The sequence below is a fragment of the Pygoscelis adeliae genome, unplaced genomic scaffold (assembly GCF_000699105.1).
Source record: "Pygoscelis adeliae isolate BGI_AS28 unplaced genomic scaffold, ASM69910v1 Scaffold38, whole genome shotgun sequence".
NCBI classification, from domain to species: domain Eukaryota; kingdom Metazoa; phylum Chordata; class Aves; order Sphenisciformes; family Spheniscidae; genus Pygoscelis; species Pygoscelis adeliae.
The window spans coordinates 10106905-10129223 of record NW_008825614.1 but is presented as its reverse complement, the minus strand read 5'-3'; the positions used below and the strand labels follow the sequence as shown (position 1 = coordinate 10129223).

The 22319-nt window shown below is 37.8% G+C and overlaps 1 protein-coding gene across 2 annotated transcripts in view; it reads left to right on the top strand.

Moving 5' to 3' along the window:
- The window catches only part of ERC1 (ELKS/RAB6-interacting/CAST family member 1), a 310978-nt gene that overhangs the window by 140911 nt on the left and 147748 nt on the right, over positions 1 to 22319 (top strand). The window contains exon 12 of one of the 2 annotated variants that reach the window (XM_009332890.1): positions 2776 to 2787. The exons of the other annotated variant lie outside the window; for it this stretch is intronic. Within the exon in view, the coding sequence (XP_009331165.1) occupies positions 2776 to 2787 (12 nt within the window). The remainder of the gene's footprint in view (positions 1 to 2775; positions 2788 to 22319) is intronic. 2 annotated transcript variants of the gene reach the window in all.

Here is a 22319-nt window from a genome sequence, read left to right as displayed (position 1 = left end):
ACTTTGAAGGAATGACAAAGTCGTAAATATACACAATCACTCACTGTCGAACAAGTGGAATTCAAAGGTCGACTAGAAATCATTACATAAACTTCTCCCTAAGTACATCTGAGACTAATGTAGCAGACTCATTCCACTCCCTATAATATACAAGCATGTGGAAAAAATTATAGCTGGAATAATCAACAGCTTTTTAAATATATATTTTTTTTTCTTAATTAAAATACTAAAGTGTTTACATCTCGCCAACGATCAGATTTAAGTTGGCTATATCTTTAAAATTAATGAGATGGCAGTTTGAAAGATAATGGATTTCTCCAAGAGTACCATTTGGTGTTACAATTGTATTGTCTCCCTGTGTGACTGTTGCATCGGAGTACACAGTTGATGGGGCTGGGCAGAAGTGCTGCTGCTGGATCTTGTAAGGAATGCTGCAAGTGTGTGTTCTTGCTCGAAGGGAAATAGTGTAAACTAAAGATTACTGTTTTGCTCTGTAAATGAGCATGTCTCGGTATGTATCTGATCCTGCTTGCTTGGGGCTGCTTCCTGGGGCAGATGCTTGCTGCGCTCCTCTGCTCAATTTCACTGATGTAGCCCTGTGCGCTGAGGCTTCAGCTCCAGGCTGTAGCAGATCTCCATTGACTTCCTAGTAGCTGGCAATTTCAGGTGTCTGCCTCGGTTTTAGTTTGAGTGATAGCACAGGTCCAGATTTTTTCTAATTTTAATGTGCTTTCAGACATATTCCTTATTTTTGTTTGGATAAATATTATCATTATTCTAAAAATCCACATTTTTTAGAAATATTTTGAGCCCCTGTAAAAAAACATGGAAAAAGGGGCTAGCAATTACACAAAATGTATTTTTCTTTGGAAGAAAGAACTTATTCCATCACAAAATGAAGATGTAGCAATAATTATTCTCCATTCAAATCCTGTGCAGCTGGCTAAATAATACTTCTGTAGCGTACAGAAAATTGCAGGTGACCTCAGCATAGCATTTCTGTTTTGCCTTCATCTTGTGCCAGCAAAAGATGCTACCTGTAATAGCAGTTGAAAGAACAGTGTGGTTCATTCAAATTCTACAGGGCTATCCTGAATTCTAGCCTGTACTTTTTTTCACTGTTAAATTGAAGAAACAATATCACAATGTCATTACAATAGAACCAGGAACTGCAAAGGGTCCCTGGAACACAAAATGAGAAGTCTTAAACTTTCATAATCTGGATTCAATAACAGTCATTAAAAAGACATGCTTTTTTCCCCTTACCTTATTGATTCCCATATCTAACCAAGGGATTATTTTCACTTTTTTGTTCCCTTTTGTTAAATTTGTTTGACTAGTCGTAGTTCTGCAGCTCAACTTAGAGAGTGTACTCTTGGATTTCAGTCCGAATTGTTAGTGACACGCTTTTCTATATGAATTAACTGAGGCTTTTGGAACATTATAACTTACCGAGATGTGGTATTTGGCATTTTGCAAGTCTCATCTTCCCCAAAATCCCCAAATAACACAGCCTTTACAACAGCTGTCCTTGAAGAACTTGATTTGAAGAATGTTAGTTTAAAAGCCAAAGAAAAGTATCTTTACATTAGTTTATCTGTTGCAGACCAACTATGCACTTCTCAGCTGTACGTCACTCTGAAACTGCTGCTTGTACAAATTCAATATCCTACACTGTTGTTTGTAAAATTTATGCCAGAAATAAGGACTTCAAATTTCATTTACATGGTTCCATATACCAAGAGTAGTAAAGCATATAGCAGTTAGCCTATCCTGTAGAAATATTTTTCTTCAGACCATATTCTGCCTTTTTAGAGTGAAATTTTGCCATGGGATGAAAAAGATCTGTATTTATGGCTCCTTGTTGACTTACATTGCTGTTATCAGTGAAATTGACAGGAGATGCCTATGAAAAGATACTGGAGATATTTGAAAAAAAAGCAATAATGAACCTATGGGACCTCATGTTATACAGGGAACTCCAGCATTTTGTCTTGGTCAGTCCTGCTGTTGAACAATGTTGGAGAGAACTGTGAAAGATATGCCTGTTCGGTCATTATTGTTTTTAGATTGCACCTTATATGGGAGAATTAAGACAGCAACACTGCAGGAAGAAGAGGCAGATGCTTTTTTTGTTTGTCTCTGGAAGGGTGACTTCAATGTCAGAAGTAAGAAAGATGAACTTTTAGCTTTGACGAGTCTTCAGGTCTTGAAGACTCTACTCCATGGTTGGGGGTTTTCTCCCTTCTGTTCCCTTTTGACAAGTTCGGGTCGTCTGCAGGAAAAGGGGAAAAAAAATATGTGTCTTGCTCATGGAGAGAAAATAAGCCCCTAGAAGATGGCGTAAAGGAACACATTAGGGTTCATCTCAATAGTCAAACTCCACATTTTCAAAATGTTAGTTAGAATTCTGGAAGGAGGATACTTGGTAGTGATGTGATCTAAATCCAGAGTCTTCCATAGTTGGCTTATTCCCCTTTCCTAAGAACTGTCACGTGTTAGAGACTATTTTCTCTATAGAAAGTTGCCTCTAAGTGAAACGGTGTAATCTAATATAAATGTCCTTTTTTCTTTTTTTTTTTTTTTTAATTAGATGTCGATAAAACATGCAGCTCTTTGTGTTTGTGAAGGATTGTGTGTCTGTGTGTCATTACCTGATTTAGATCTGCTTGTTTTGTCCTGTGTTCTTGAACTGCCTTATCTCTGGACACTGTTTTCACAAACTCTAACTCTTTTTCTTTCGCATCTCCTTCCTGGATTTGCTGCTTCCTTCAGCCTCACCTCAAGGTCAGTATTCACTTTTAATAAAGGTGTTTATAAGACTATTGTCTATTCAGCTAAAATTGGAGATCTCACAGAAGATTGCACATCAAATTACATGATCTACAAAATAAAAGATCAGAGGTTTGGTTAAGTCTGTGTAGGAGGATGGGTTAGATAGGGTGCACGTTTAGAATAAACTTGTACTTGAAGGAAATAATTTATATCAAACTACTGTAAATCAATGTTGTGGTGCACTGGGAAGAAGGGGGAAGACTTACCAATGAAGCCTTCCAAGGAAAACCCTACAGAAATAGGAAGCTGAAGCAAGACAGTTTATATACTATTGGTTTTATCTGTTACTTCAAGAAGAAAAAAGATTGAACATTAGCCATATTCTCTGATACATGCTGTTGAGTGCAAAACTAGTTCCTTTAAAATACTAGTCATCCATACTTTTAACTGTTGGATTTTTATCATTGCATCTGTGTTTGAAACCTTGTAGTGGTGTTGCAGAACTAGTTTTGGTGCAGTTTGAGCGTATTGTGCTGTCAGAAAGAACCAAGGGCTGAGGCTTAAAGATAAGTAAATTAGCAAGAGGATAAATTAGTTGAAGGCACAAAGTGATAAACTACTAAAAAAACCTTACCAAGAGACAACATGTTTTGAAGTTGTTCAGTCATGGCTCAATTTTTTATTTTTATATTTTAAAAGCAGTTCCTAAACATAGATTTTGGGATTTCAATAGAGTAGCTAGGAGCAAACGTCTATGGCCTACATACTACAAGTCAGAGTACGTGATCTAATGACCCCCAGTTGCCTTTAAAAGGCTCTGAAACCATTTTGGGTTCTAGTCTTTGCTGATAAAGTCTGTTTGGTAGAAAGCGTCCGTGAGTCCTGACGAAGGAATGATTGTAATTGCTTCAGTCAGTGTCTTTGCCCAGAAAGCCACTACTTAATGACTAAAGTTCTGAGTTATTGACCAACATCCGGCTTTTCTATTCCTGATTAACACCGTGAAAAATGTGGTGGTGAGTGGAATCCCATGACGCTGCGATGCTGCTGACGCCTTTAAATTGTGTCAGCCTTCTGACCTTGGTTTGGCACAGATGTTGCACTTGTGGCCTTGGCTGCGTATTTTCCTTCCTCCCACAAACTGGAAAAAGATTGGAAGTTAATCACGTTGTTGTCCATCAATACCTTCCGTATTCAGTGCGTCGTACTGGCATACTTGTAATTGCTGGGGAGAAGAGCGCTGTCCTTGAATGACCCTCTTTTTTCAGATCCAAGGAACAGAACTGCCAGGAAGCTTTTCTGCCCTGTGAGCATTCTCCTCTGAAATACACACAGTGTCTTTTCTTGCATGAACAGGACTTCTGTTGGGTAGTCTGTATTTGCCGGTCGCCACCATGAGTGGAGTTTGATGTGCTTTGTCTGGCCAACAAAGTCCTAAATGTTATAGAATCCGTCTGTCAGAGATATTTCTGCTTCAATCCATATGGCTGTAGGTTTTTATCAATACCTGCACCTATGCTGGAATTTGTGATGAACAAGAGGGGGAACTATTTTTAGGGTGTGTTTTGGGTGTGGTTTTTTCTGAGACTTGGCATGATTTCTCTTTCCCCAAACAATGTAACCATAACTTTTATTTCTCTCATTTAGAGCATATTGTAAAATTTGGCTAGAGAAGATATGACTGCGGTTTGAGTTGGCCAACTGTTACGATCTTTGAAGAGTTTTCTGATAAGACATTAAAGAGATTGTCCATTCTGTCCTCATAGTTTCTTAGTGGTTTTATTGTGGGGGTTTTTTAATGTTTTTTCATTTTTTAGAATTGATTGCCGTGATGGCTAGTTGCTGAGGTTTTCATATATTTGTTAAAATAAATCAAGAGTGTAAGGGAATAGGTGGAATGACTGCTCTTGGAACTATAAAATCCCTGCTGGCCAGAAACACAATGAAAAGATTCTCCTGAGGACAAGCAGGAAAATTACAGGGGTTGCAGTACCACTTGTTTTCTTTCCTGTGCATTTCAGTGTTTGCCTAATTACCGTTAACTGCAACATATGAAGAAACAGCTGTTCTGTGAAGTTACAGTCTACATTGGAAGCTACTATGGGAGCCATAACTTTATTTTTCTCTTAATGGTGTAAAGCAGTTACTTTTTTCAGACATCAAAGCAAATGTGCCTTCCTGGAAAAGAGCTGAATATGTGAAAAAATGCATTAGGTATGTCTGTCTTCTAAAAACAGGAAGAAATACTCAGAATTATATCTGTTCTCATCAAGAACAGCTTTGCTTACTGTAATCAGTGCAAAACCTCTGAATTTTCCAATCTATTAAGCTTTCATCATCTCTCTCCTGTTGACAAACTCAGTGAACCAGAACGCAATAGTGTAAACCGCATCACTGTTGCTGTTACGACATGTACTTACTTACTGCTCATAAGTCTAAGGGCCTAGAGTGGATATCATACTGGTTCATAGTAAATAAAATAGACTTGGAAGGCATGGGGATTAAAGCAGTTTTCCATAAGGAGTTTTTGCTAAGCATCTCTGTTGATGACAGCGTTACCTAAAGAATTATCCAATGCTGAGTTCAAGACTAACAAGCCAAATAACACTATTCTGGTGTCATTACCTGCAGCAGTGAAAAAAATAGAAAAATACCACAAAGTCATATGGTACAGTTCTTTTAAGTGGTTCTTATGTGTACATGTCACAAAAGTTGAGATGGAAAAAGGTAACAAGACCAGCAAAATCAGGTGCTATAGCGAGCAACTGCATACTTTTCAAGGAAAGAATGAGCTATATTGATAAAGCAAAAACAAGATTTCTAGCTTCAAATTGGGCAACAAACAGCTTAACTGCTTCGATTTTTTTTTTTTTTTTGCATTTAGCTTTAATTTATCACCGTTATTTGTATCTTGTCCGCTGAATAATGTTAAACATGCTATTTATCAACAATTTATCTTTGTAGCATAGCACTGGAATAGAAAAATAGCTGGAACTGTAGGATAGGAGGCCTCCTGCAGGAGGTTTATCTTTTAGTGTCCTGCTTTCTACTGTCAGATTTTCTAATAGTTTACATCACATGGTTAATTGTACTGTCTGTCATCTTTTGAAGCAAGTAATGCAGATCTTAAGAAACATTTTCTGGATCTTTTTGCTATGTCAAAGAGAATTTGATGCAATAGGAAGTAATAAAAAAATACTGTAAACCTTATTTCCGCACAGCAGAGTGGCTTGGTGATTAGATGAGTACAGACTGGTGGCATAAATCCAGATAAAAGTCTCTGCTATGAGTGTCCATGTAAAATTATGTCAGTGTAGCAACTCAAGTGTAGCCTTATAAAATCAAAGTAAAAACAAAATACTAAATCTGAGGGGATTATTTCAGTCCTTTTTCCAGAGTCCTAAATTTATGTTAGACTGAATGCATCTAACCACCGAAGAAATATTTAAAACATATCATCCTTCTATAAGAAAATGACAGATAATATTGCATAGAAAATTAAGCAAATACAGGAAACTCAGGATACTATTCAATAATAAGAAAAGAAAAGAGTACTTCATTACAGGCATATAGTGTATGGTTCCTGTGGGTTTTTCATTGTGATGGAAATATCTTTATACACTGCGCCATATACTGTATCTCCAGGAAGCTGTGTATCTGAGTGCTGAGAAAGTGCCTGGGCTGTCAGGAGAAATTTCACTGGAAGTGTGGCTGGCTCTTTAGTTTCATACCTTCAGGAGACTCTGGTCTTCATTCTACCACCGTGCTGGTCATTAACCACGTGAGGAAATGATAAAAATTTCAAGCATGTCAAGTCAGCAATGGTTAGTTTTAGCTCAGCAGAGCCGGATACATTGTGTTCAAAGAAGTTTCCATTTGAATTTCCTTGGTCTCTAAAAAATAACAACCTCTAATGGTTGTTTTCTATTTAATATATTTTTCCTTTAATTCTACTTAGAGCAAAAATGGCTTTATGGAATTCTTTACATTAAAAAGTACTCTGCTTCTAAGAGTTGTCTATGCCTTGTGAGTGAGAAGTAAGGCATCTGCAAGATGATAGCGGGGAGAGGAAGAAATGAAGGTGTCAGACTTGTTGGGTGGTGATGAGTAGGGCACAAAATAGAACTGCGGTTTTCCGTAAAACAGGTCAGTGACATAGTCTTTCAAATTTGCTTTAGGTATAGTGATTATCACAGCTTTCTTCCTCCGTTTGAAGTGGAATCTGTAGCTTTTCTGTCAAACGTCCTCTTTTCTTGCCTCATTTCACTGCATCTTAAAGCAAAATTATTCACAGCTGTACATCATCTCAGAATTCTCACTTTTCTGCAGTCTCGTGTGATCCGATGTCTTTCCTATTACCTGCTGAAATTAATTTAATTATATGAGACACTGACGAGTTGTTTCTCTTTTTGTGTTACTGCTCTGTTTTCAGTACATGTATTCACAAGACATGCAGCTTTCCTGTGGGAATTCAAACTGAGGTAGCATTAGAAAAACACGTGACTGGATATGGCACTAGGCGGGGATGTTTGTATGTCAACAGTATGCTGTGAAATTTGAAGCGCTCTGAGTCGAATGCTCTGAGAAATTAGAGGAATCCCTCACAATTTGCTTTTTTCGGATATAACAAAAAAAGATGTCTTTTTACCATACTATTTGAAACATCAAAATACAACATTATTTAGAATACATTTTAAAATGTGTCTTCATGTTAATATGTTCCAAAGTTAACAAATTATCTAGCATGTCATCGTCAGAAGATTAACTGAAATTATCATTCAAACTTCATGCAACATTAAACTTTTTGACTAAACCATGTGTGTCACATCACATTTAGTCAAAGGAATAAAATCTGAAGGTTATTCTTCTTCTTTAATGGCTAACTTCCGTGTAAAAATTTATCCCCCCAAATGGCTAGATTTTTATTTCTATTAAAACTCTAAAAGCCAGGTAAGTATATGGACAGACAGTGAATTTATGTGTCTATGGTAAAATAGTCTTGGTGCAAACATTCCCATAACTGACAGTACCAAAAGCTTTAACAGACCCTGGACTCAGCAATAATAGGATAGTTACAGAGAACTCAGTTGGGCATGAGACCTTTTTAAAAGACCACTGAAAAGGATGAGGTGCTCAGTAGCTTCTTTTCCTCCTTTTTTACTGATAAGGACTCCTTTCAGATCCCTGAGCATAGTGGCAGAGTCTGTGGGAGTGAAGCATTACCCACGGAAGTGGAAGACCAAGCTACAGACCATTTAAACAAATTAGAAATAGGCAGATTGGTGGAATCAGATCAGATACATACAAGGTTGCTGAGGGAGCCAGCTGATGTTATAGCGAGGACTCTTTCTATCATCTTCAAAAGCTCGTGGCTGTCAGGGGAAGATCCTCATGACTAGCAAACATCACACCCATCTTCAAGAATGGCGAGAAGGAGGATCCAGGGAGTTGCAGGCCAGTCAGTATAACTTCAGCTGCTGGGAAGTTTTTGGAGCAGATCCTCCTGAAAGCCATCTCCAAACACCTGAAGGACAAGAAGGTGATCGGGAACAGCCAGTATGGATTTACAAGGGCAAATCATGCCTGACCAACCTGGTTGCCTTCAGCAATGAGATGAGTGGCTCAGAGGGGAATCAGCACTGTATAATGTCTTTTTAATGATGTGGATGATGAGACACAATACACCTTCAAAAATTTCATGGATGATAGCAAACTGAGGGGAGTGGTTATGGGGAGTATATGCTGGAGGGCAGGGCTTGACAGGCTGGAGAAATGAACTGGCAGAAACCTCATGAAGTTCAATAAAGGCAAGTGCAAGGCTCTGCACCTGGGGTTGAATAACCCCCGCATCTGTACAGGCTGAGGGCCAACTGGTTAGAAGGCTGGTTCATAGAGAAGGACCAAGGGGTGGCTGAGGACAAGTTGAACTTGAGTCAACAGTGTCATGTTACTGTGAAGAAAGCCAAGTGCATACTGGGCTGTATTAGCAGAAGCACAGCTAGCAGGTCAAGAGACGTGGTTGTTTCCCTCTGCTTGGTGCTTGTGAGGCTGCATCTGGAATACTACGTCTTATTTGGGGCTTCCAGGTACAAGAAAGGCATTGGGATAATGGAGTGAGTCCAGCAGGCAGGCCGGTGAGATGACTAGGTGTTCAGCACATGATATACAGGGAGGGGCAGAGAGAACTGGGTATGTTCAAGCCTAGGAAGAGGAGCCTCATGGGAGATCATACTGTGGTCTTTCAGCTATCTAATGGAAAGATCCAGGGAAGACAGAGCCAGACTTGTCTCAGAGGTGTTCAGTGAAAGGTTGAGAGGCAACAGACACAAATTGCAACACATTCCAATCTACGTTCTAATGAGATTATCAGTGGAAAAAATTCACAGTGATGGTAGTCAGATACTGAAACAGGTGCCCAGAGAGGCTGAGGAGTCTTCATCACTGGAGATACTCAAAACTCATCTGAACATAGCTATGAGCAACCTGCTCTAATTTGGCCTTGTTTCGAGCAGGAAATTGAACCAGGTGACCTTCAGAGATCCCTTCAACCAAAATTACTCCATGGTTCTAACTTACTGTGATAAGTTCATCTGTATTCTAGGACAAACGCTACAATTTTTGTGTGTTTTTGGTAAGGATTTGCTGCATAACATTGACCTTGAAAAACAGGATAAACAATAATTGTCTTGTTATTTTATAGCACTACAGCTCTAAGAAAAGAAAGAAGTAAGAAAAATAGGGGGGGGTGTCCACTGCACTTTTATTTCTTGCAAATTTCTACTTGTATTCTCAGTTTTTAAACAATTTTTAAAAGCCCCAAGAATTGCTGCTTTTTGGGATAATACAGCACCGTGATATGTGTCGGTGTGGTATCAATAGGCTTGTCCTTTCATAAATAATAATTTTACCCAGATGATGTTCTTTCAAGATTTCTAACGTTGCCTTTATGCACACGCAATGCCTGAGGACGATAATAGCTTCTCCTAATTGTGTCCCCTTCCTTCCTGTCCCCAAACACAGATGCTCCCAAACCTTATTGCTGTTAATAGAATCAGAGAATATAAAATTGGAAATTATCTCTGTTTCCTGTGTTTTTCATACGGCCTCTGTAAGCTTCCCTTGCTGGCTGAGGGCTTAGACTGGGACAGGGACCTTAGATTTGACAGCGTGGCGGTTTGCTACTCTGCATCTGCAGTTACCAGGTACACTGTTATGCCTTGTCATTCGAGTTGAAAGAACCATTTTCCATTTGCAGTATTCACATCCCTTTTTGTCACATCCTTTCTCTTGCTCAGGTTGTGGGCAAATAAAATAGAGCATACTTGACTCCACATCTTCTCAGCTGCCCTGTAGAGACAGAGCATTTTTCTGCTGTGAGATTTTCAGCTGGCTGGGAAGTTACTCCTCATGTGTTTAGTCAGCGCCTGTGACTAAATTGAAATGTTACCTTTGTGTTACTTGTGAAGATCAAGTTCCATTTTTGACCTGCACACAAGGTGACTTCACTGCCTCAGATGAGGGCATTGAAACCTTTGTGTTTCAGATGTGCCTCTCAGTACTTTATTCATCAATCCTTATTACAACTGATCACTAGCTAATATTTTTCATCCTGATTCCTGTGAAACCAGCTTTCCTAACTGGCCTGTGCATCTTCTCTGCAAATAATTTTCCATCTTTTGGATGAAAAATATGCTAGATAAGCATAGAGATTTATTACAGTCATACAGTTTATAGATTCAATGCACGCTTCTATTGCTATCAGTCAATTAATTTGAAATCACTCTTAAGCACATTACTGTAAAATGAAAATAAAATTGCTTATTCATAAAATTATAAAATCTGCTATTACAGATATTGCAAGATAAAAACATGCTTAACATTCTTACACTAAGATTAAATCGGTAAGCTCTTTTTTCCCCTTTTCCTTTCTCTTCTGTGGCTCTCTTCCATTTCATTGTCCTGACAGGGTGGTGTAGTCAAGTATTCCCTCCTTCTGCATAACACGTTCTTCATTTGCAAACAATAGAGGGCCCCTTTCATGCTGGAATATGTCAGCTTTTCTAGCCAGTCGTCTTCTTGAAGTACCCCAGGTAATTCAGACAGATTTAATCATACTGTCAGAAACTTACTTCATTTCCTTCTTATCCAGCAGAGAGGCCGTTCTTCTTAATTAAAAGAAATGTTTTTTCACTTCTTTGGAGAACAAAATATTTCCAGTTGTCACTTTCTGTTCATGACTGACTAATTAACTCCTAGCTCTAAGGGGTGAAGTGACACCTATCCTTTTAGTGACTCAGCATACTCAGTTCGAAGTGAAGTGTTTTTACATGGAACATTGTTATGTATCTATTTACAATACTGAACAGGTTTGCTAGAAATTGGGACCAAGCGTGATGGTAGTTTTGGGGTGACAGTGGGGTTGGAGTGATTCAGTTTCAGCATCCTTCTTTCAAGCATTCTGGAATGAACTTGATAATTACAAGAAACCTATCTCCTTTTTTAAAAACCAAGAGTGAGAAAGAATTAAAAATTTGAGTTGCAAAATACTCTCTGTAGATAGACCAGAAGAGCCTCATTTGGTCCTAGAAATTACAGCTGCCAACAACTGGCAGTTGCCAAGCCAGTGTGCTCAGTGCCAGCCTTGACAAAAGATCGCAAAAGGTGTCAATCCAACAGAAAATTGAGGCTGCTTTCCTGCTAGTTCCTACTCCCCTGTGTTGCTCAGCTCCCTCCTAGCATGTGAACTCCTGACTTCTCAAAGCCATGGATTTACTGTAGCTCACCAGATGGCAGCTCTGAAAAGCATATGTTGTCTTCCTTAGCTTTCAGCATCAGTCCAACTTTTAGCTTTACCAGTCCCACTGGCACTAATAGCACTGACCAGATTGTTTCCGTTCTGAATGCCAGCACAACTCAGATTGTCTGCAAACCTCCCCTTGCTTTTTTAATGTCTTGCGTTGTTCATGCCATGTTTGATGAAGTCACACATGCTGGGAACTAAAAGAGAGGTGACATAATGCAACTTTACCGTGCAAGTATATGTAAGGGTAAAGAATCTTAGCCATGCAGGCTTCAGTGGGGATGCTGTATCTTTGAAAATACATGCTTTTGGGGGCATCTCCTGTCATACGTTTTCTCTTTTACCAATATTGTTTTCAGGGTAGTTTGGTTCTTTCTCTAGGCCTGCCTTACTCTGTAAATCTTCATTATACGCTCACTTAGTTCCTTTAGTCTGCAATGTTTAAAAAAAAAAAAAAAAGTATTCTGTTTAATTTTTTAATTTTCAGCTGGTAGGATTCTTGGTCTTGCTGGATGTGCCTGATTGTACCAAATAAATAACAGCATTAATGTTGTTAAATTATAACCAATTACTAGACAGGTACACACATTCACTTTTCAGTGTGTAATTTTTCACTTTGCATAGATAATACCAGCAGAATATGTTAGCAATGTCACATAGAGACCTGAATAAACAGTTTAGAAATAGATATTTTTTATTATTATTATTACTAACTTCTAGCAATATATATAAAGGATATAAGAGCAAACACTTTTTCAGTATTTGACATGTCAACATATTTTAAAGGATTGATACCTCATTAATCAACATTAGGTGTCTTTTCTTTTCGCATTGCTTGCTTCCTCTCTGTTCTCTTGCACCTTGCACAGAAAATCTTCTTTTCTTTTTCATCATTTACTTTTAGGCCATCCTGTATGAAAAAACCTGGGAGAAAGCATTAAATGAAGTTACTAGTAAAAACTTTATCAGGCTACTGCAAGATGATGCTTTATACTGCAAAAGTGGCCACTGACTTGGAATGTGAAAAAAATGGATTCTTCTGGTGCATTTGGAGTACAACACTTATGTAATAACTGCAACATTTTATGTAATTTCTTCTTAAAGGAAATGTTTCATGATCATATCTCCCAATCAAAGGGACTGTTCCCTACATTATAGGTAATAGGCATAGTTTTTGTAGAGACCATGCAGTGGCATTATATAAAGGTTATCAGTGAGATGCAAAAATAACTGTTGTTTTTTACTCCTTAGTTTACGGCATGCCTTCTTCCCTTTCTTGTATCTCTTGCTTTCAGCACAGGTTTCACATTTTAATATGGAATATGCAGATGTCTGCTCAAAGAGATGAGGCATGGCACACAGTTTTTGACAGTTTGTTTCCTTTGACTGCTTATTTCCATGTTCTTTTTGAGTATGCTTGGATCACATGAACAAATGACAGATGAAATGTAGCTGAAGGAGTCTGCTTTGTATTTTTAAATGCTTAAAGCTTCAAATGCTAATTGTGACTGAGGCAAAAACCTTATAGTGTGAACAAAAGCCAAACATTTGGAAGAACATTTTAAAGTATTACTGTGTTGGTAAATGTTAAATGGAAGGGGTAAGTACATGCTATTCCCAACTTAATCTAATTTTTTCTATTAAATTATGTTCTGAGGCTTCCGATAGCATAATCTGTTTTGGTTAAATTTCCCACCCTTACTTCTACAGGTACATCACACTCCTGTTGAATGCATTAAATTTTCCTAAAAATTACTTCTTTTCCATGTCTATAAAGAAACAGCAGATCCCCAAACTCAGAACGATTCTCACTATCAAGTTTAAGTTTATTGTCCTTAGAAGAAACACCTGCTGAGGCAAAAAAAAATTTGCCTTATAGTAGCTGCAGTTCAGATCCCATCCGAACCAGACTGCTGCCATCCCTCAGTCTCCTCATGCACCCTGACCAGAACCAAAGATTTCTTCAGTGCCTCTAAAACTGAAACTTAGCACCACCAGTGAAGGTTTCTTGATGTTCTTGTGCCTTTGTTTTGGGAAGTCCAGAAGGAGCCTTGGGTATCAGCGCTGCGTAACCTATAAAACTACAGCAATTCATGCCACTTGCTGGTCTCAGTAGCGTGTCTTGTACATAGTTCTCCAAAAATTAAGGCTTTATTCCTGAGTAAGTTGGATGTTTTGCTAGTGCATGTGGCTCTGTGTTAATTTCCTTCCTTCTGAAAGAAGAATTTAGAAGATTTTAAAGATTTTATTTTCAAAGATACTACTGCTCCGAAGATTCAGGAAGAGTGGGTTGTGTATGAAGACCTGGAAGGCCAGCTCTGACGAAAGCTGCAGTTTACCGTGGAAGCGTGCGTCAGGGGTACATTCTTGGCAGATCAGCTTGGTTGTCTTCTCTCCTTCAAAGGGACTGAAACAGTTCCGGGAGCACATATGAATTGCTAGTACTTTTCCATTACAGATGTAATCTTCCCTAGATCCATTTTTATCTTTTTATCTTTTTTTTTAAATGGACAGAAATACATCTTATTAGTTTGCAAATATCTGCAAGAAAAATCTAATCTTGAGCCAAGAGATACTGAGTTTGATTAAAGCAACACGGCTTTTTAATTTTTGTAATTAGTTTAAAGGGTCTGTACACTGCTTTTTTACAGCTGTCTGCACAAGCAGAAAGCAATCAACAACAAAAACCCCACCAAAACCTTTAAAGGAATTTCAGTTGATTTCTTGAAAATTCCAAAGAGGAAGGAGTGCATTTTCTTCTGCATCTTGGAATAGTGGAGGATGCTTTTTGAATTATAGGTAGAGAAATTTTATTTCAGAGTAGAAAGGGACTGTAACTCTCCTCTTGTCTTTCTGTATCCTGTTTTCACCATAGCCTCAGTAATTCTTTATTAGATTTTCAACACTGCAATGTATGTCTTCATATGAAAAGACAGATAATTTATAGAAAATATATGAGATTCCTGTTAGGAATATTTTTCTTGACAGCAAACGCTGTTGTTTGTTGATCTTTCCTAATGATTATGAGTGTTCCCCAATTACGTGGAAGATTAATTCATTGAAGGGAGGCAGAAAATATCTCAGTGACAGGCCATATCAAGGCAGTTGCCCTGGTAAGGGCATCAGCTCAATTAAAATCTTAATTTTGCCTCATTTGTCTCAAGGTCACCAAATAAAAAGTAGTTCGCTGGAGTAGTATCATTGTCTAGATAAAGAATTTATCTTCTTCAGTAGATACTCTGAACTACAGATCATTTAATTAACAAACTTTGTGATCACTGAGGATATCAGTGAGAGTATATTTCAGATGTCTGAGACATGGGGCATCTTGTCACCAGATTATTTTTTTTTTCTGTGCTCCTTCAGAATATATTAAAAAATAATGTATTTCTTCAAAACACTCATGGACATACTTACTAGTTCTGTAGCAGATCCACTTACTGTGAAATGGTAGAAATCCCTCCTCAAATGTGTAAACCAGTAACCTTGTCCATGCACATTACCAAGGCTATTGCAGAAACCTCCGGTGAAGAGATATTCATAAATGTTGCTTGCAACACTCATGGAATTCTCCAGAAACCCAGTGGCGTTCATTCAACTTGCAAAGTATTCCTAGCTGTATTCTGGAGTCCTACAGCTGACAGACTGAGAAGACGGTATTACAGCTATATCAGAGAAGGAGGAACTAAGCCATCTGCACTATTTAGATAGGCTGTTCAGCCCTGTATGTGGTATATTTATTACAAATAATGCTGCTGTCCCCCATTTTCCAGGCAGTCAAAAGTCTGTAACAAATCATCTCAGTAGGCACTCTTCATATTAACCCGATGTGAGCTGTCAAAGCCAGTGCTACAGAATGTATTTCATTGAGGAGATACCTCTTAATAAATCTGTTTGCTAAGCACCCAAAAGAAATATGCCAAACATGCCATTCTGAGAGACATTGTGGTCTGCATTCGTTACTAGAAATTGGTCTCACCCCGTGGGTACCAAAATAGAGCTGTGTACTTCCCATCTCAGATTCTTGTGATAATGAAGATGCTGTAACAAGGTAGAGTTTGATGAGCGTGAAAACATTGCTTTTCAACCAACCCCATCCTTTTGCATACTTTTCTCAGGATAGTTTCTGGGAATGGCCAACTTTGGATCAGATTTGGTACAGCTTCTTTATAGCTAACAGGGTAAACGCTTTTCCATTCACATCTATAGAGAGAATCTGTTTGAAAGATTCTTCTTGAAAACAATTTTGGTTTTAAGGAGATAAGCTAAATGACATAAGATTTTTATTTGGGCATCTCAGCAACATAAAATCATCAGGCATTTAGCCCTGAAATGGACCGGTTTACGTTTTTTCAGAATGGTCCTGCTAGCATCGCTGTCCTCACATCCTTTTCTTAGAGCAAGACTCTGAATGTTCTCATGCATGTTCTTTTATATCAGAAATCCTCTTCTACTGAGTTGGTACCTTCACTGTGCTTTCTTTTTTGTCCTTGGCAACTGCTCAGTTTAATACCTTTTGCTGAAGACTGGATTTTCAGTATTGTGAGACATATCTTGACTCTTTAACATACACTATTTCAAAATGACAGGATAACATTCAACTGTTATCCCAAATTTCTGCAAATTTTTAGAAGAGGACTTTTCTCTCGATAGCTTTTTCCGTATATGCTGTAAAGCAAACATAAGCTACTCTAGCATAGTTCTTAGATTCTTTGCTTTTAAAATTTTGTTCTCCTTACATTATATTTAATTTTTGGGTTTGTTTCAGTGGCTGATTTTTACATTTGCTTTTTCTTTCAATTATTGGTTGTATCAGATATTCTTCTAGAAGGAATGAAAAGATCGCATACCCGTATGAAAGAAAACAACTGCTGTATTGTGATTTGTTTTCTTTTCTGGCTAGTGGGACTGCAGTTAAAAGAGACATGTGTGATCTTGGATCACAAAAATACGCTCTGAAACCTCAATAAAATGCCATTCATAAGGAAGATTTTATTGCTGTTTAGAAAATACTTTTTTTCAGCCAAATGGTGCGGGTCTCTTGAGCAGAGTAACTGGCTGTGTGTGATCTGTTCACAGGGCGGTTGGCTTGTGCACTGGAGTTAAAGGTAAAAAGAACAGCACCTTTGGGACTTCTTCCCACGCTGTTAGGGCCAAATTCAACTAAGCCAGCGTGTTGCAGGGAGAAGGAATCCACATTGAGGCCTAATCAGCCATTTTATAAATGTCATTTTTGGCTTTGCATCTGTTTGTTCAATTAACAAAAGCAGAAGAAAAGATACAACAGAACAAACTTATTTGTTGAACTACTGAATGCTTTTATTAAGGTCCTTAATAAATTAGTGTTTTCCTTAACAAAGAAACACCCATATCATTATCTTACAGATTTATTTCAGAGTTCACCTTGAGTTTGTATTTTTAATGCTCTTAGCTTCAATAAAAACTAAAGGTTGCAAGGTTTTAAGGTTAAAGGTTTCTTTTCTAGTTCAGTTGCCATCAGCTTTCAAAAATAATTCCAGAACTTGACATACATAATTAATTTGATATTTCATCTCTGAAGCCTGATTTTGAATTTGATATCAGTCACGAAATTACAGTAATGTATTCGTTATTTTCATCACAAAACTTGCTTCCTAGTAAATAGATGCTGAGAATTTAAATAGTTGGGAAGCTACACATCAGTTTTATTAGGGTTTTTTTAGCTGTACATTAGTGGGATGAACAGGTGTAGTGGATTATATCTACAAAACTGGAATTATACGTTAGTGAAAACATGAGGTGCTATAAATGTTTACCTGAAGTTTTTAGAGTGTCTTGGTTTTAGTATGTTGTATCTGGCCCTGTCTGAAAGCGAACCTTTGGTTTGCTTAATTTGATATGGATTTGTTGCACTAAAACGAAGACGCTTCTGTTAATCTCTGCTGTTAATCCCTCAGTTTTAGCCAGTTGGTTAAGGCACCTTTTTCTCTTCTTCCAATTTTTTTGAGAATACTAGGACAACAGTATTTGACTTCACCATTGTTTGTGTGTAATTGGGCTACTGCCTCATGACTGGAGAGTAGCCTAGTTTATTCTGGGTTTGTTCGATCAAGGGATTAAAGGAAAAAGTAAGTCTGTTTTCCCTGAAATAGATTAGTCTGATAGTGCTTAGAGCATGCGTTTGAGACGTCCTCTCTTTCTGTTAATGTATTTATTATGTACCTTTCTCTAAATTCACTGACTGTTGATGCTGCATCATTTCACTCTATCATGAGGAAAATTGTTTCCATAAATGTGTGTTCCCTACTGATCGCTGAGAAATAACATTTCACAGGGGAAGCACCTGTAGCATTCAGATTTTGTCTGTGTGGGTTTGATTATATTTCTTGGTCTTCTGGTAGACTGAAGCAGAGAGATTAATAGGAGAAGAGAAAAACTTTAAAAAAATTTGTGTTAACCTATGATTACGCATTGTATAGCGAAATGTGGGAGGTGGTTGTGTTTGGCAGTTGACACATTTTATCTCAGAGAAGCTTGGACCCAAGTTTGAAGGCCTTCAGTTGCTCCTAAAGACATTATGTTTAAAGGTAGTACATTAGTGCAGTTATCTGTAGTGCAGGCTGATAGCTGTTTCTGGTTAGGACTTGCTAATATCCTCTCGTGAAACATGCCATGTAGTGTTAATAACTTGTGCTACCTCACTACTTGAAATACATTATCTATAAACTTTATAGATATATTGCTAACGGGTCAGGTGATGGGGTTTCTTTGAGGTGTTTCTAAATGATAGGAGGGTTTGGGTTACATTTTTTTATTATATTGAGTTTCTAGATTCATATGCCGTGTGCTCCCCTTCCCCATATCTTCCCATCAGCTGTTTCTGGAAGAAACTGTTAATGTTGTTTTAGCTAGAGTGAGACATGTGGTGGCTAACGTGCTGACTGCATCAGGAAGCATGCATTGATATCATGCAGATAATTCTTAACACTGAGGAAAGACAATGACCAATGTAGAGTTGAGATCTCCTTCTAGTTTTTGACTTCCACACCTCTTGATTCAGACACTGTTAGTGTTAGGCTCCTGCTCCTAAAATTTGGGGCAAGCTGGTTTCCCATAGCCTTTCCAGACTTCATCCCTTGCCCCCTCCAGTGCTGATCTGAACACACACTTTGTTTTTAAAAATCAAAGTTTCCTAGCTTCAGGAAATGAAGTCCACCCTCCCCATCTCTTAAAGCCACTGTGGGACTTCTTGACTCAAATACAGCAGACCAGTTAAATTTTCAGGGTCTGTTAATATTTTCATTGGCGTATGTTACCCTGTCATATAAATGGCACAGAACAGCGAGGAACAGTGTAACAAAATGATGAGAGGTTGTGGGAGCAGAGGCTCACAAGCAGGAGAGGTAACTGAGTGCTGGAGTTTGCCAGCTGTGCATCCGAACTTGGTCTTTTAGGTTGGATGCAATGTGCAACAGAGGCGGTAATATTAAACCAAGCTGTTTGAAAAGCATAGTGAAATTATTGTTTCTTTTACTTAGTAATTTAATGCACCATTTTTTGACCTTAGTATAATGTTGAAGAATAGTGACAAGCTACTTAAGAAGCTATGATTGCTAGGTACAGCCCAACAAAGCAAAGGAAGAGGCACAGATAATGCTTACTGTTCTAAAAAAAAAATAAATCCAGCCATACTAAATTCCGTGGCTATCTTCAGCAGTGTGTAACTCCCCTGATCCTAATTTTTCAAAGCGTAAGATAGGGAACTTTGTTCAACCTTTGGCAACTTTCCTCTGACTTTGTCAATCAGATACCCAGTTGTGGTGATGGGACTGTGTGATGTGGTCGGTCCTGTTTCCTTCATCACTTATTTAGCTTCCTTTCATCACTTTCTTTTTCTTGAGGTTAAGCAACTAGGCTTTCCAAATGCTGCCGTTATTCTCCGTCGTTTGGTGATCAACCACTGGTAAGGTGAAGTGAGTTTTGAGCAACTAAAAGCTAAAGCGAAACCTTTCAGAACAGGGTTTTTTCTTATTTTCAAAACAAAGTAGCGTTTTGGGGAAGAATTTGTCCTTGGCTTCCTTCTGTTATGCTTCTCAGAATGTAAATGTTTTTCTTTGTGTACCAAAACTACAAAAAAAAAAACCCCAAACCCAACAACTCAGCTATGTCACTGTGTTTATGATCTTTGAAATTCGTAAATTAAGGTTAAGGATACGGCCAGCTAAAATATTTGGTGGGGCAGACCTTAAAAACAAAGAAGTGATGAAGGAAATGGTGGGGGGTAGTGTACTAGGTTGGACACTTCCCTGTGAGTTTTAAATCAACCCAACTCAGATCCCTAGCATCCCATTGTGTTGATGTTGTTGATTTTTTTGTAGTAAAAATTTCCTTTTTTTTCCTCACCCATCTAATCATTAATGAACAAGGCTGCTAATAAAGGTCTGGACAACTTAGCTGATTGTTTCCTGCCTTCCAGTATCTCTTTCCAGAATTTTTTCCCATTATAGTGTGTTTTGCACTCTGACCTAAATTGCTGTAGTATTATAGTCTTTCAGATGGCTGCTCCATTTCAATCCACAAGTGAATAAATGTACTCCTCTGTGTCTCTCATACTCCTCTGTACCTCTTAGGATTACAAAGTGCTTTGAGGTCTTATGCAATGATATCAACTTCCTCAAGGGGGGCAGCGGAGGAGGAGGTGCTGATCTCCTGTCTCTGGTGACCCACAATAGGACACGACGAAATGAAATGAAGCTGTGTCAGGGGAAGTTAAGGTTGGACACTAGGAAAAGGTTCTTCACTGAGAGGGTGGTCGGTCACTGGAACAGGCTCCCCAGGGAAGTGGTCACAGCACCAAGCCTGTCAGAGTTCAAGGAGCGTCTGGACAGTGCTCTTAGTCATATGGTTTAGTTTTAGGTAGTCCTGCGAGGAGCAGGGAGTTGGACTCAATGATCCTTATGGATCCCTTCCAACTCAAGATATTCTATGATTCTATATTATACATTGTAGAATCTAATATTTCATAATACAAGGCACACTGGCAATTTTAAAATAAATAATATATTACTTCATTGCATACAGTTTTCTTTGCAGTTTTTTTCAGTAATGTTGACTATTGCATCAGTTTAACATACGGAGGAGCAAAGTGTGCTTTAAAGCAAATGAAGTTCATCTGTCCGTCAGGATTAGTAGCTGCAGCAACAGTGGACTGTCCTGTGGGTGGTGGTAATGCTACATCAATGAAGGCTCGAGCTAAACAATCTTTCTGACGTGGCTGACTGACACACAGAAATATTTTCTGAGTACCTAAGTCAGATGAATAAAACAGGCTGTTTCTATAGCTGTGCACAAGATATTTTTTCCTAGTGTGTGTATTCATTAGGAAATATAGTATGTGTGTATACATTTTATCTTGAAGGTAAGCTTCTGTGGTGGTTCCAATGCATTCTAAATGTGTACTCATAAAAACACTGTTGTGTGTTAGGCGCATAACTGTGACGGAAAAATATATTAAAATATAATTATAAATTCAAATTAACTTATGCAAATTTTCAGTTAACATTTTGTCACCTTTTATTTTACAAGAACATCATCTGAAATTATGCCAGAAAAGATAACCAGATGAGAATAATAGCTTACGTTACATTAACATGTGACATGAAAATCCATATGAGGAAAGAACTAACAGCTATATATGCTGATGTGCATTACAGTAGAAGATAATGAGATTAGTATTAAAATGCAATTTTAATTCTAATTCAACTAATTCAAGTTAGTACAGAAAAAAATAATTTCATAAAAGCCTTAAAAACTAATAGGGCCTGTAAAGCAATTAGTCTTATTAGGAAGAAAAGCTCTTCCAAAGGACTCGCAGGTAACAAAGTGACTTTCCACTTTTCAGGAATACGTGAAGGTCCACTGGTTTTCTATTGCTTATATGAAATTTTCTCATTTGAATGTTTTTATTGTGCATTGTGATTATTTTAATTCATTTCCCATGGTGTTCGGCTGTACCTCATCACTGGAAATTCAAGAATTTCATAGAGAAGTGGAAAGGTGTGGCTTTTTTTAGGTGATGCAACTTTGTTTCATTAAAAAAAAAGGATAAAGTCATAGAAATTAATAGTTATTTTCGGTGTCCAGATTGAGAAATATTATGTTTTTTTTTTCAGCAGGCTTATGGCTTAAATTGGGCACCCAAAATCAAAGGAAGTGAAATGATTAATTCTGAAAATCTTGGCCCGTCTTTAGCTGAAAGACTTTGGGTTTTATTTTGGATTCTATTTCCTTTTCTCTAATATATTCCGTTGTAACAGTACTTGGCATGACATATTGTGAAATGGAGAAAGATTCTAAGCAATGGAAAAGACTTTTCACTTTTGAGTGCTAAATTTTTTAGGAGCTGTACCTCAAAAAAAGTAATTATCTGAAAATTGCTATTAAAAAATGCAAAAGAAATTGTTATTTCCAAAGTGAGTGGGATTCCTCACTGTAATTCAACATAATAAACATTCTCATTACATTTTTCTTCTTTTATATGTGACCAGAACACTTTTTTATTATTTGATTTGAGGGTGACTCTGAGAATAAACGTCTTCTGAGACGAGGTAGTTTTGCTTTTGTTAGTTTTATTATTGTTTCTGTTGGTTCCAGTGATATTCTTTAAAGCTTTATCTCATTGAACATGAACTGGCTCTTCAGTTTTTATTAGAATCACCAGCATTCTTTCTCTCTCTGTAGTCCCATTTAAAAAAGATGTTTCAGC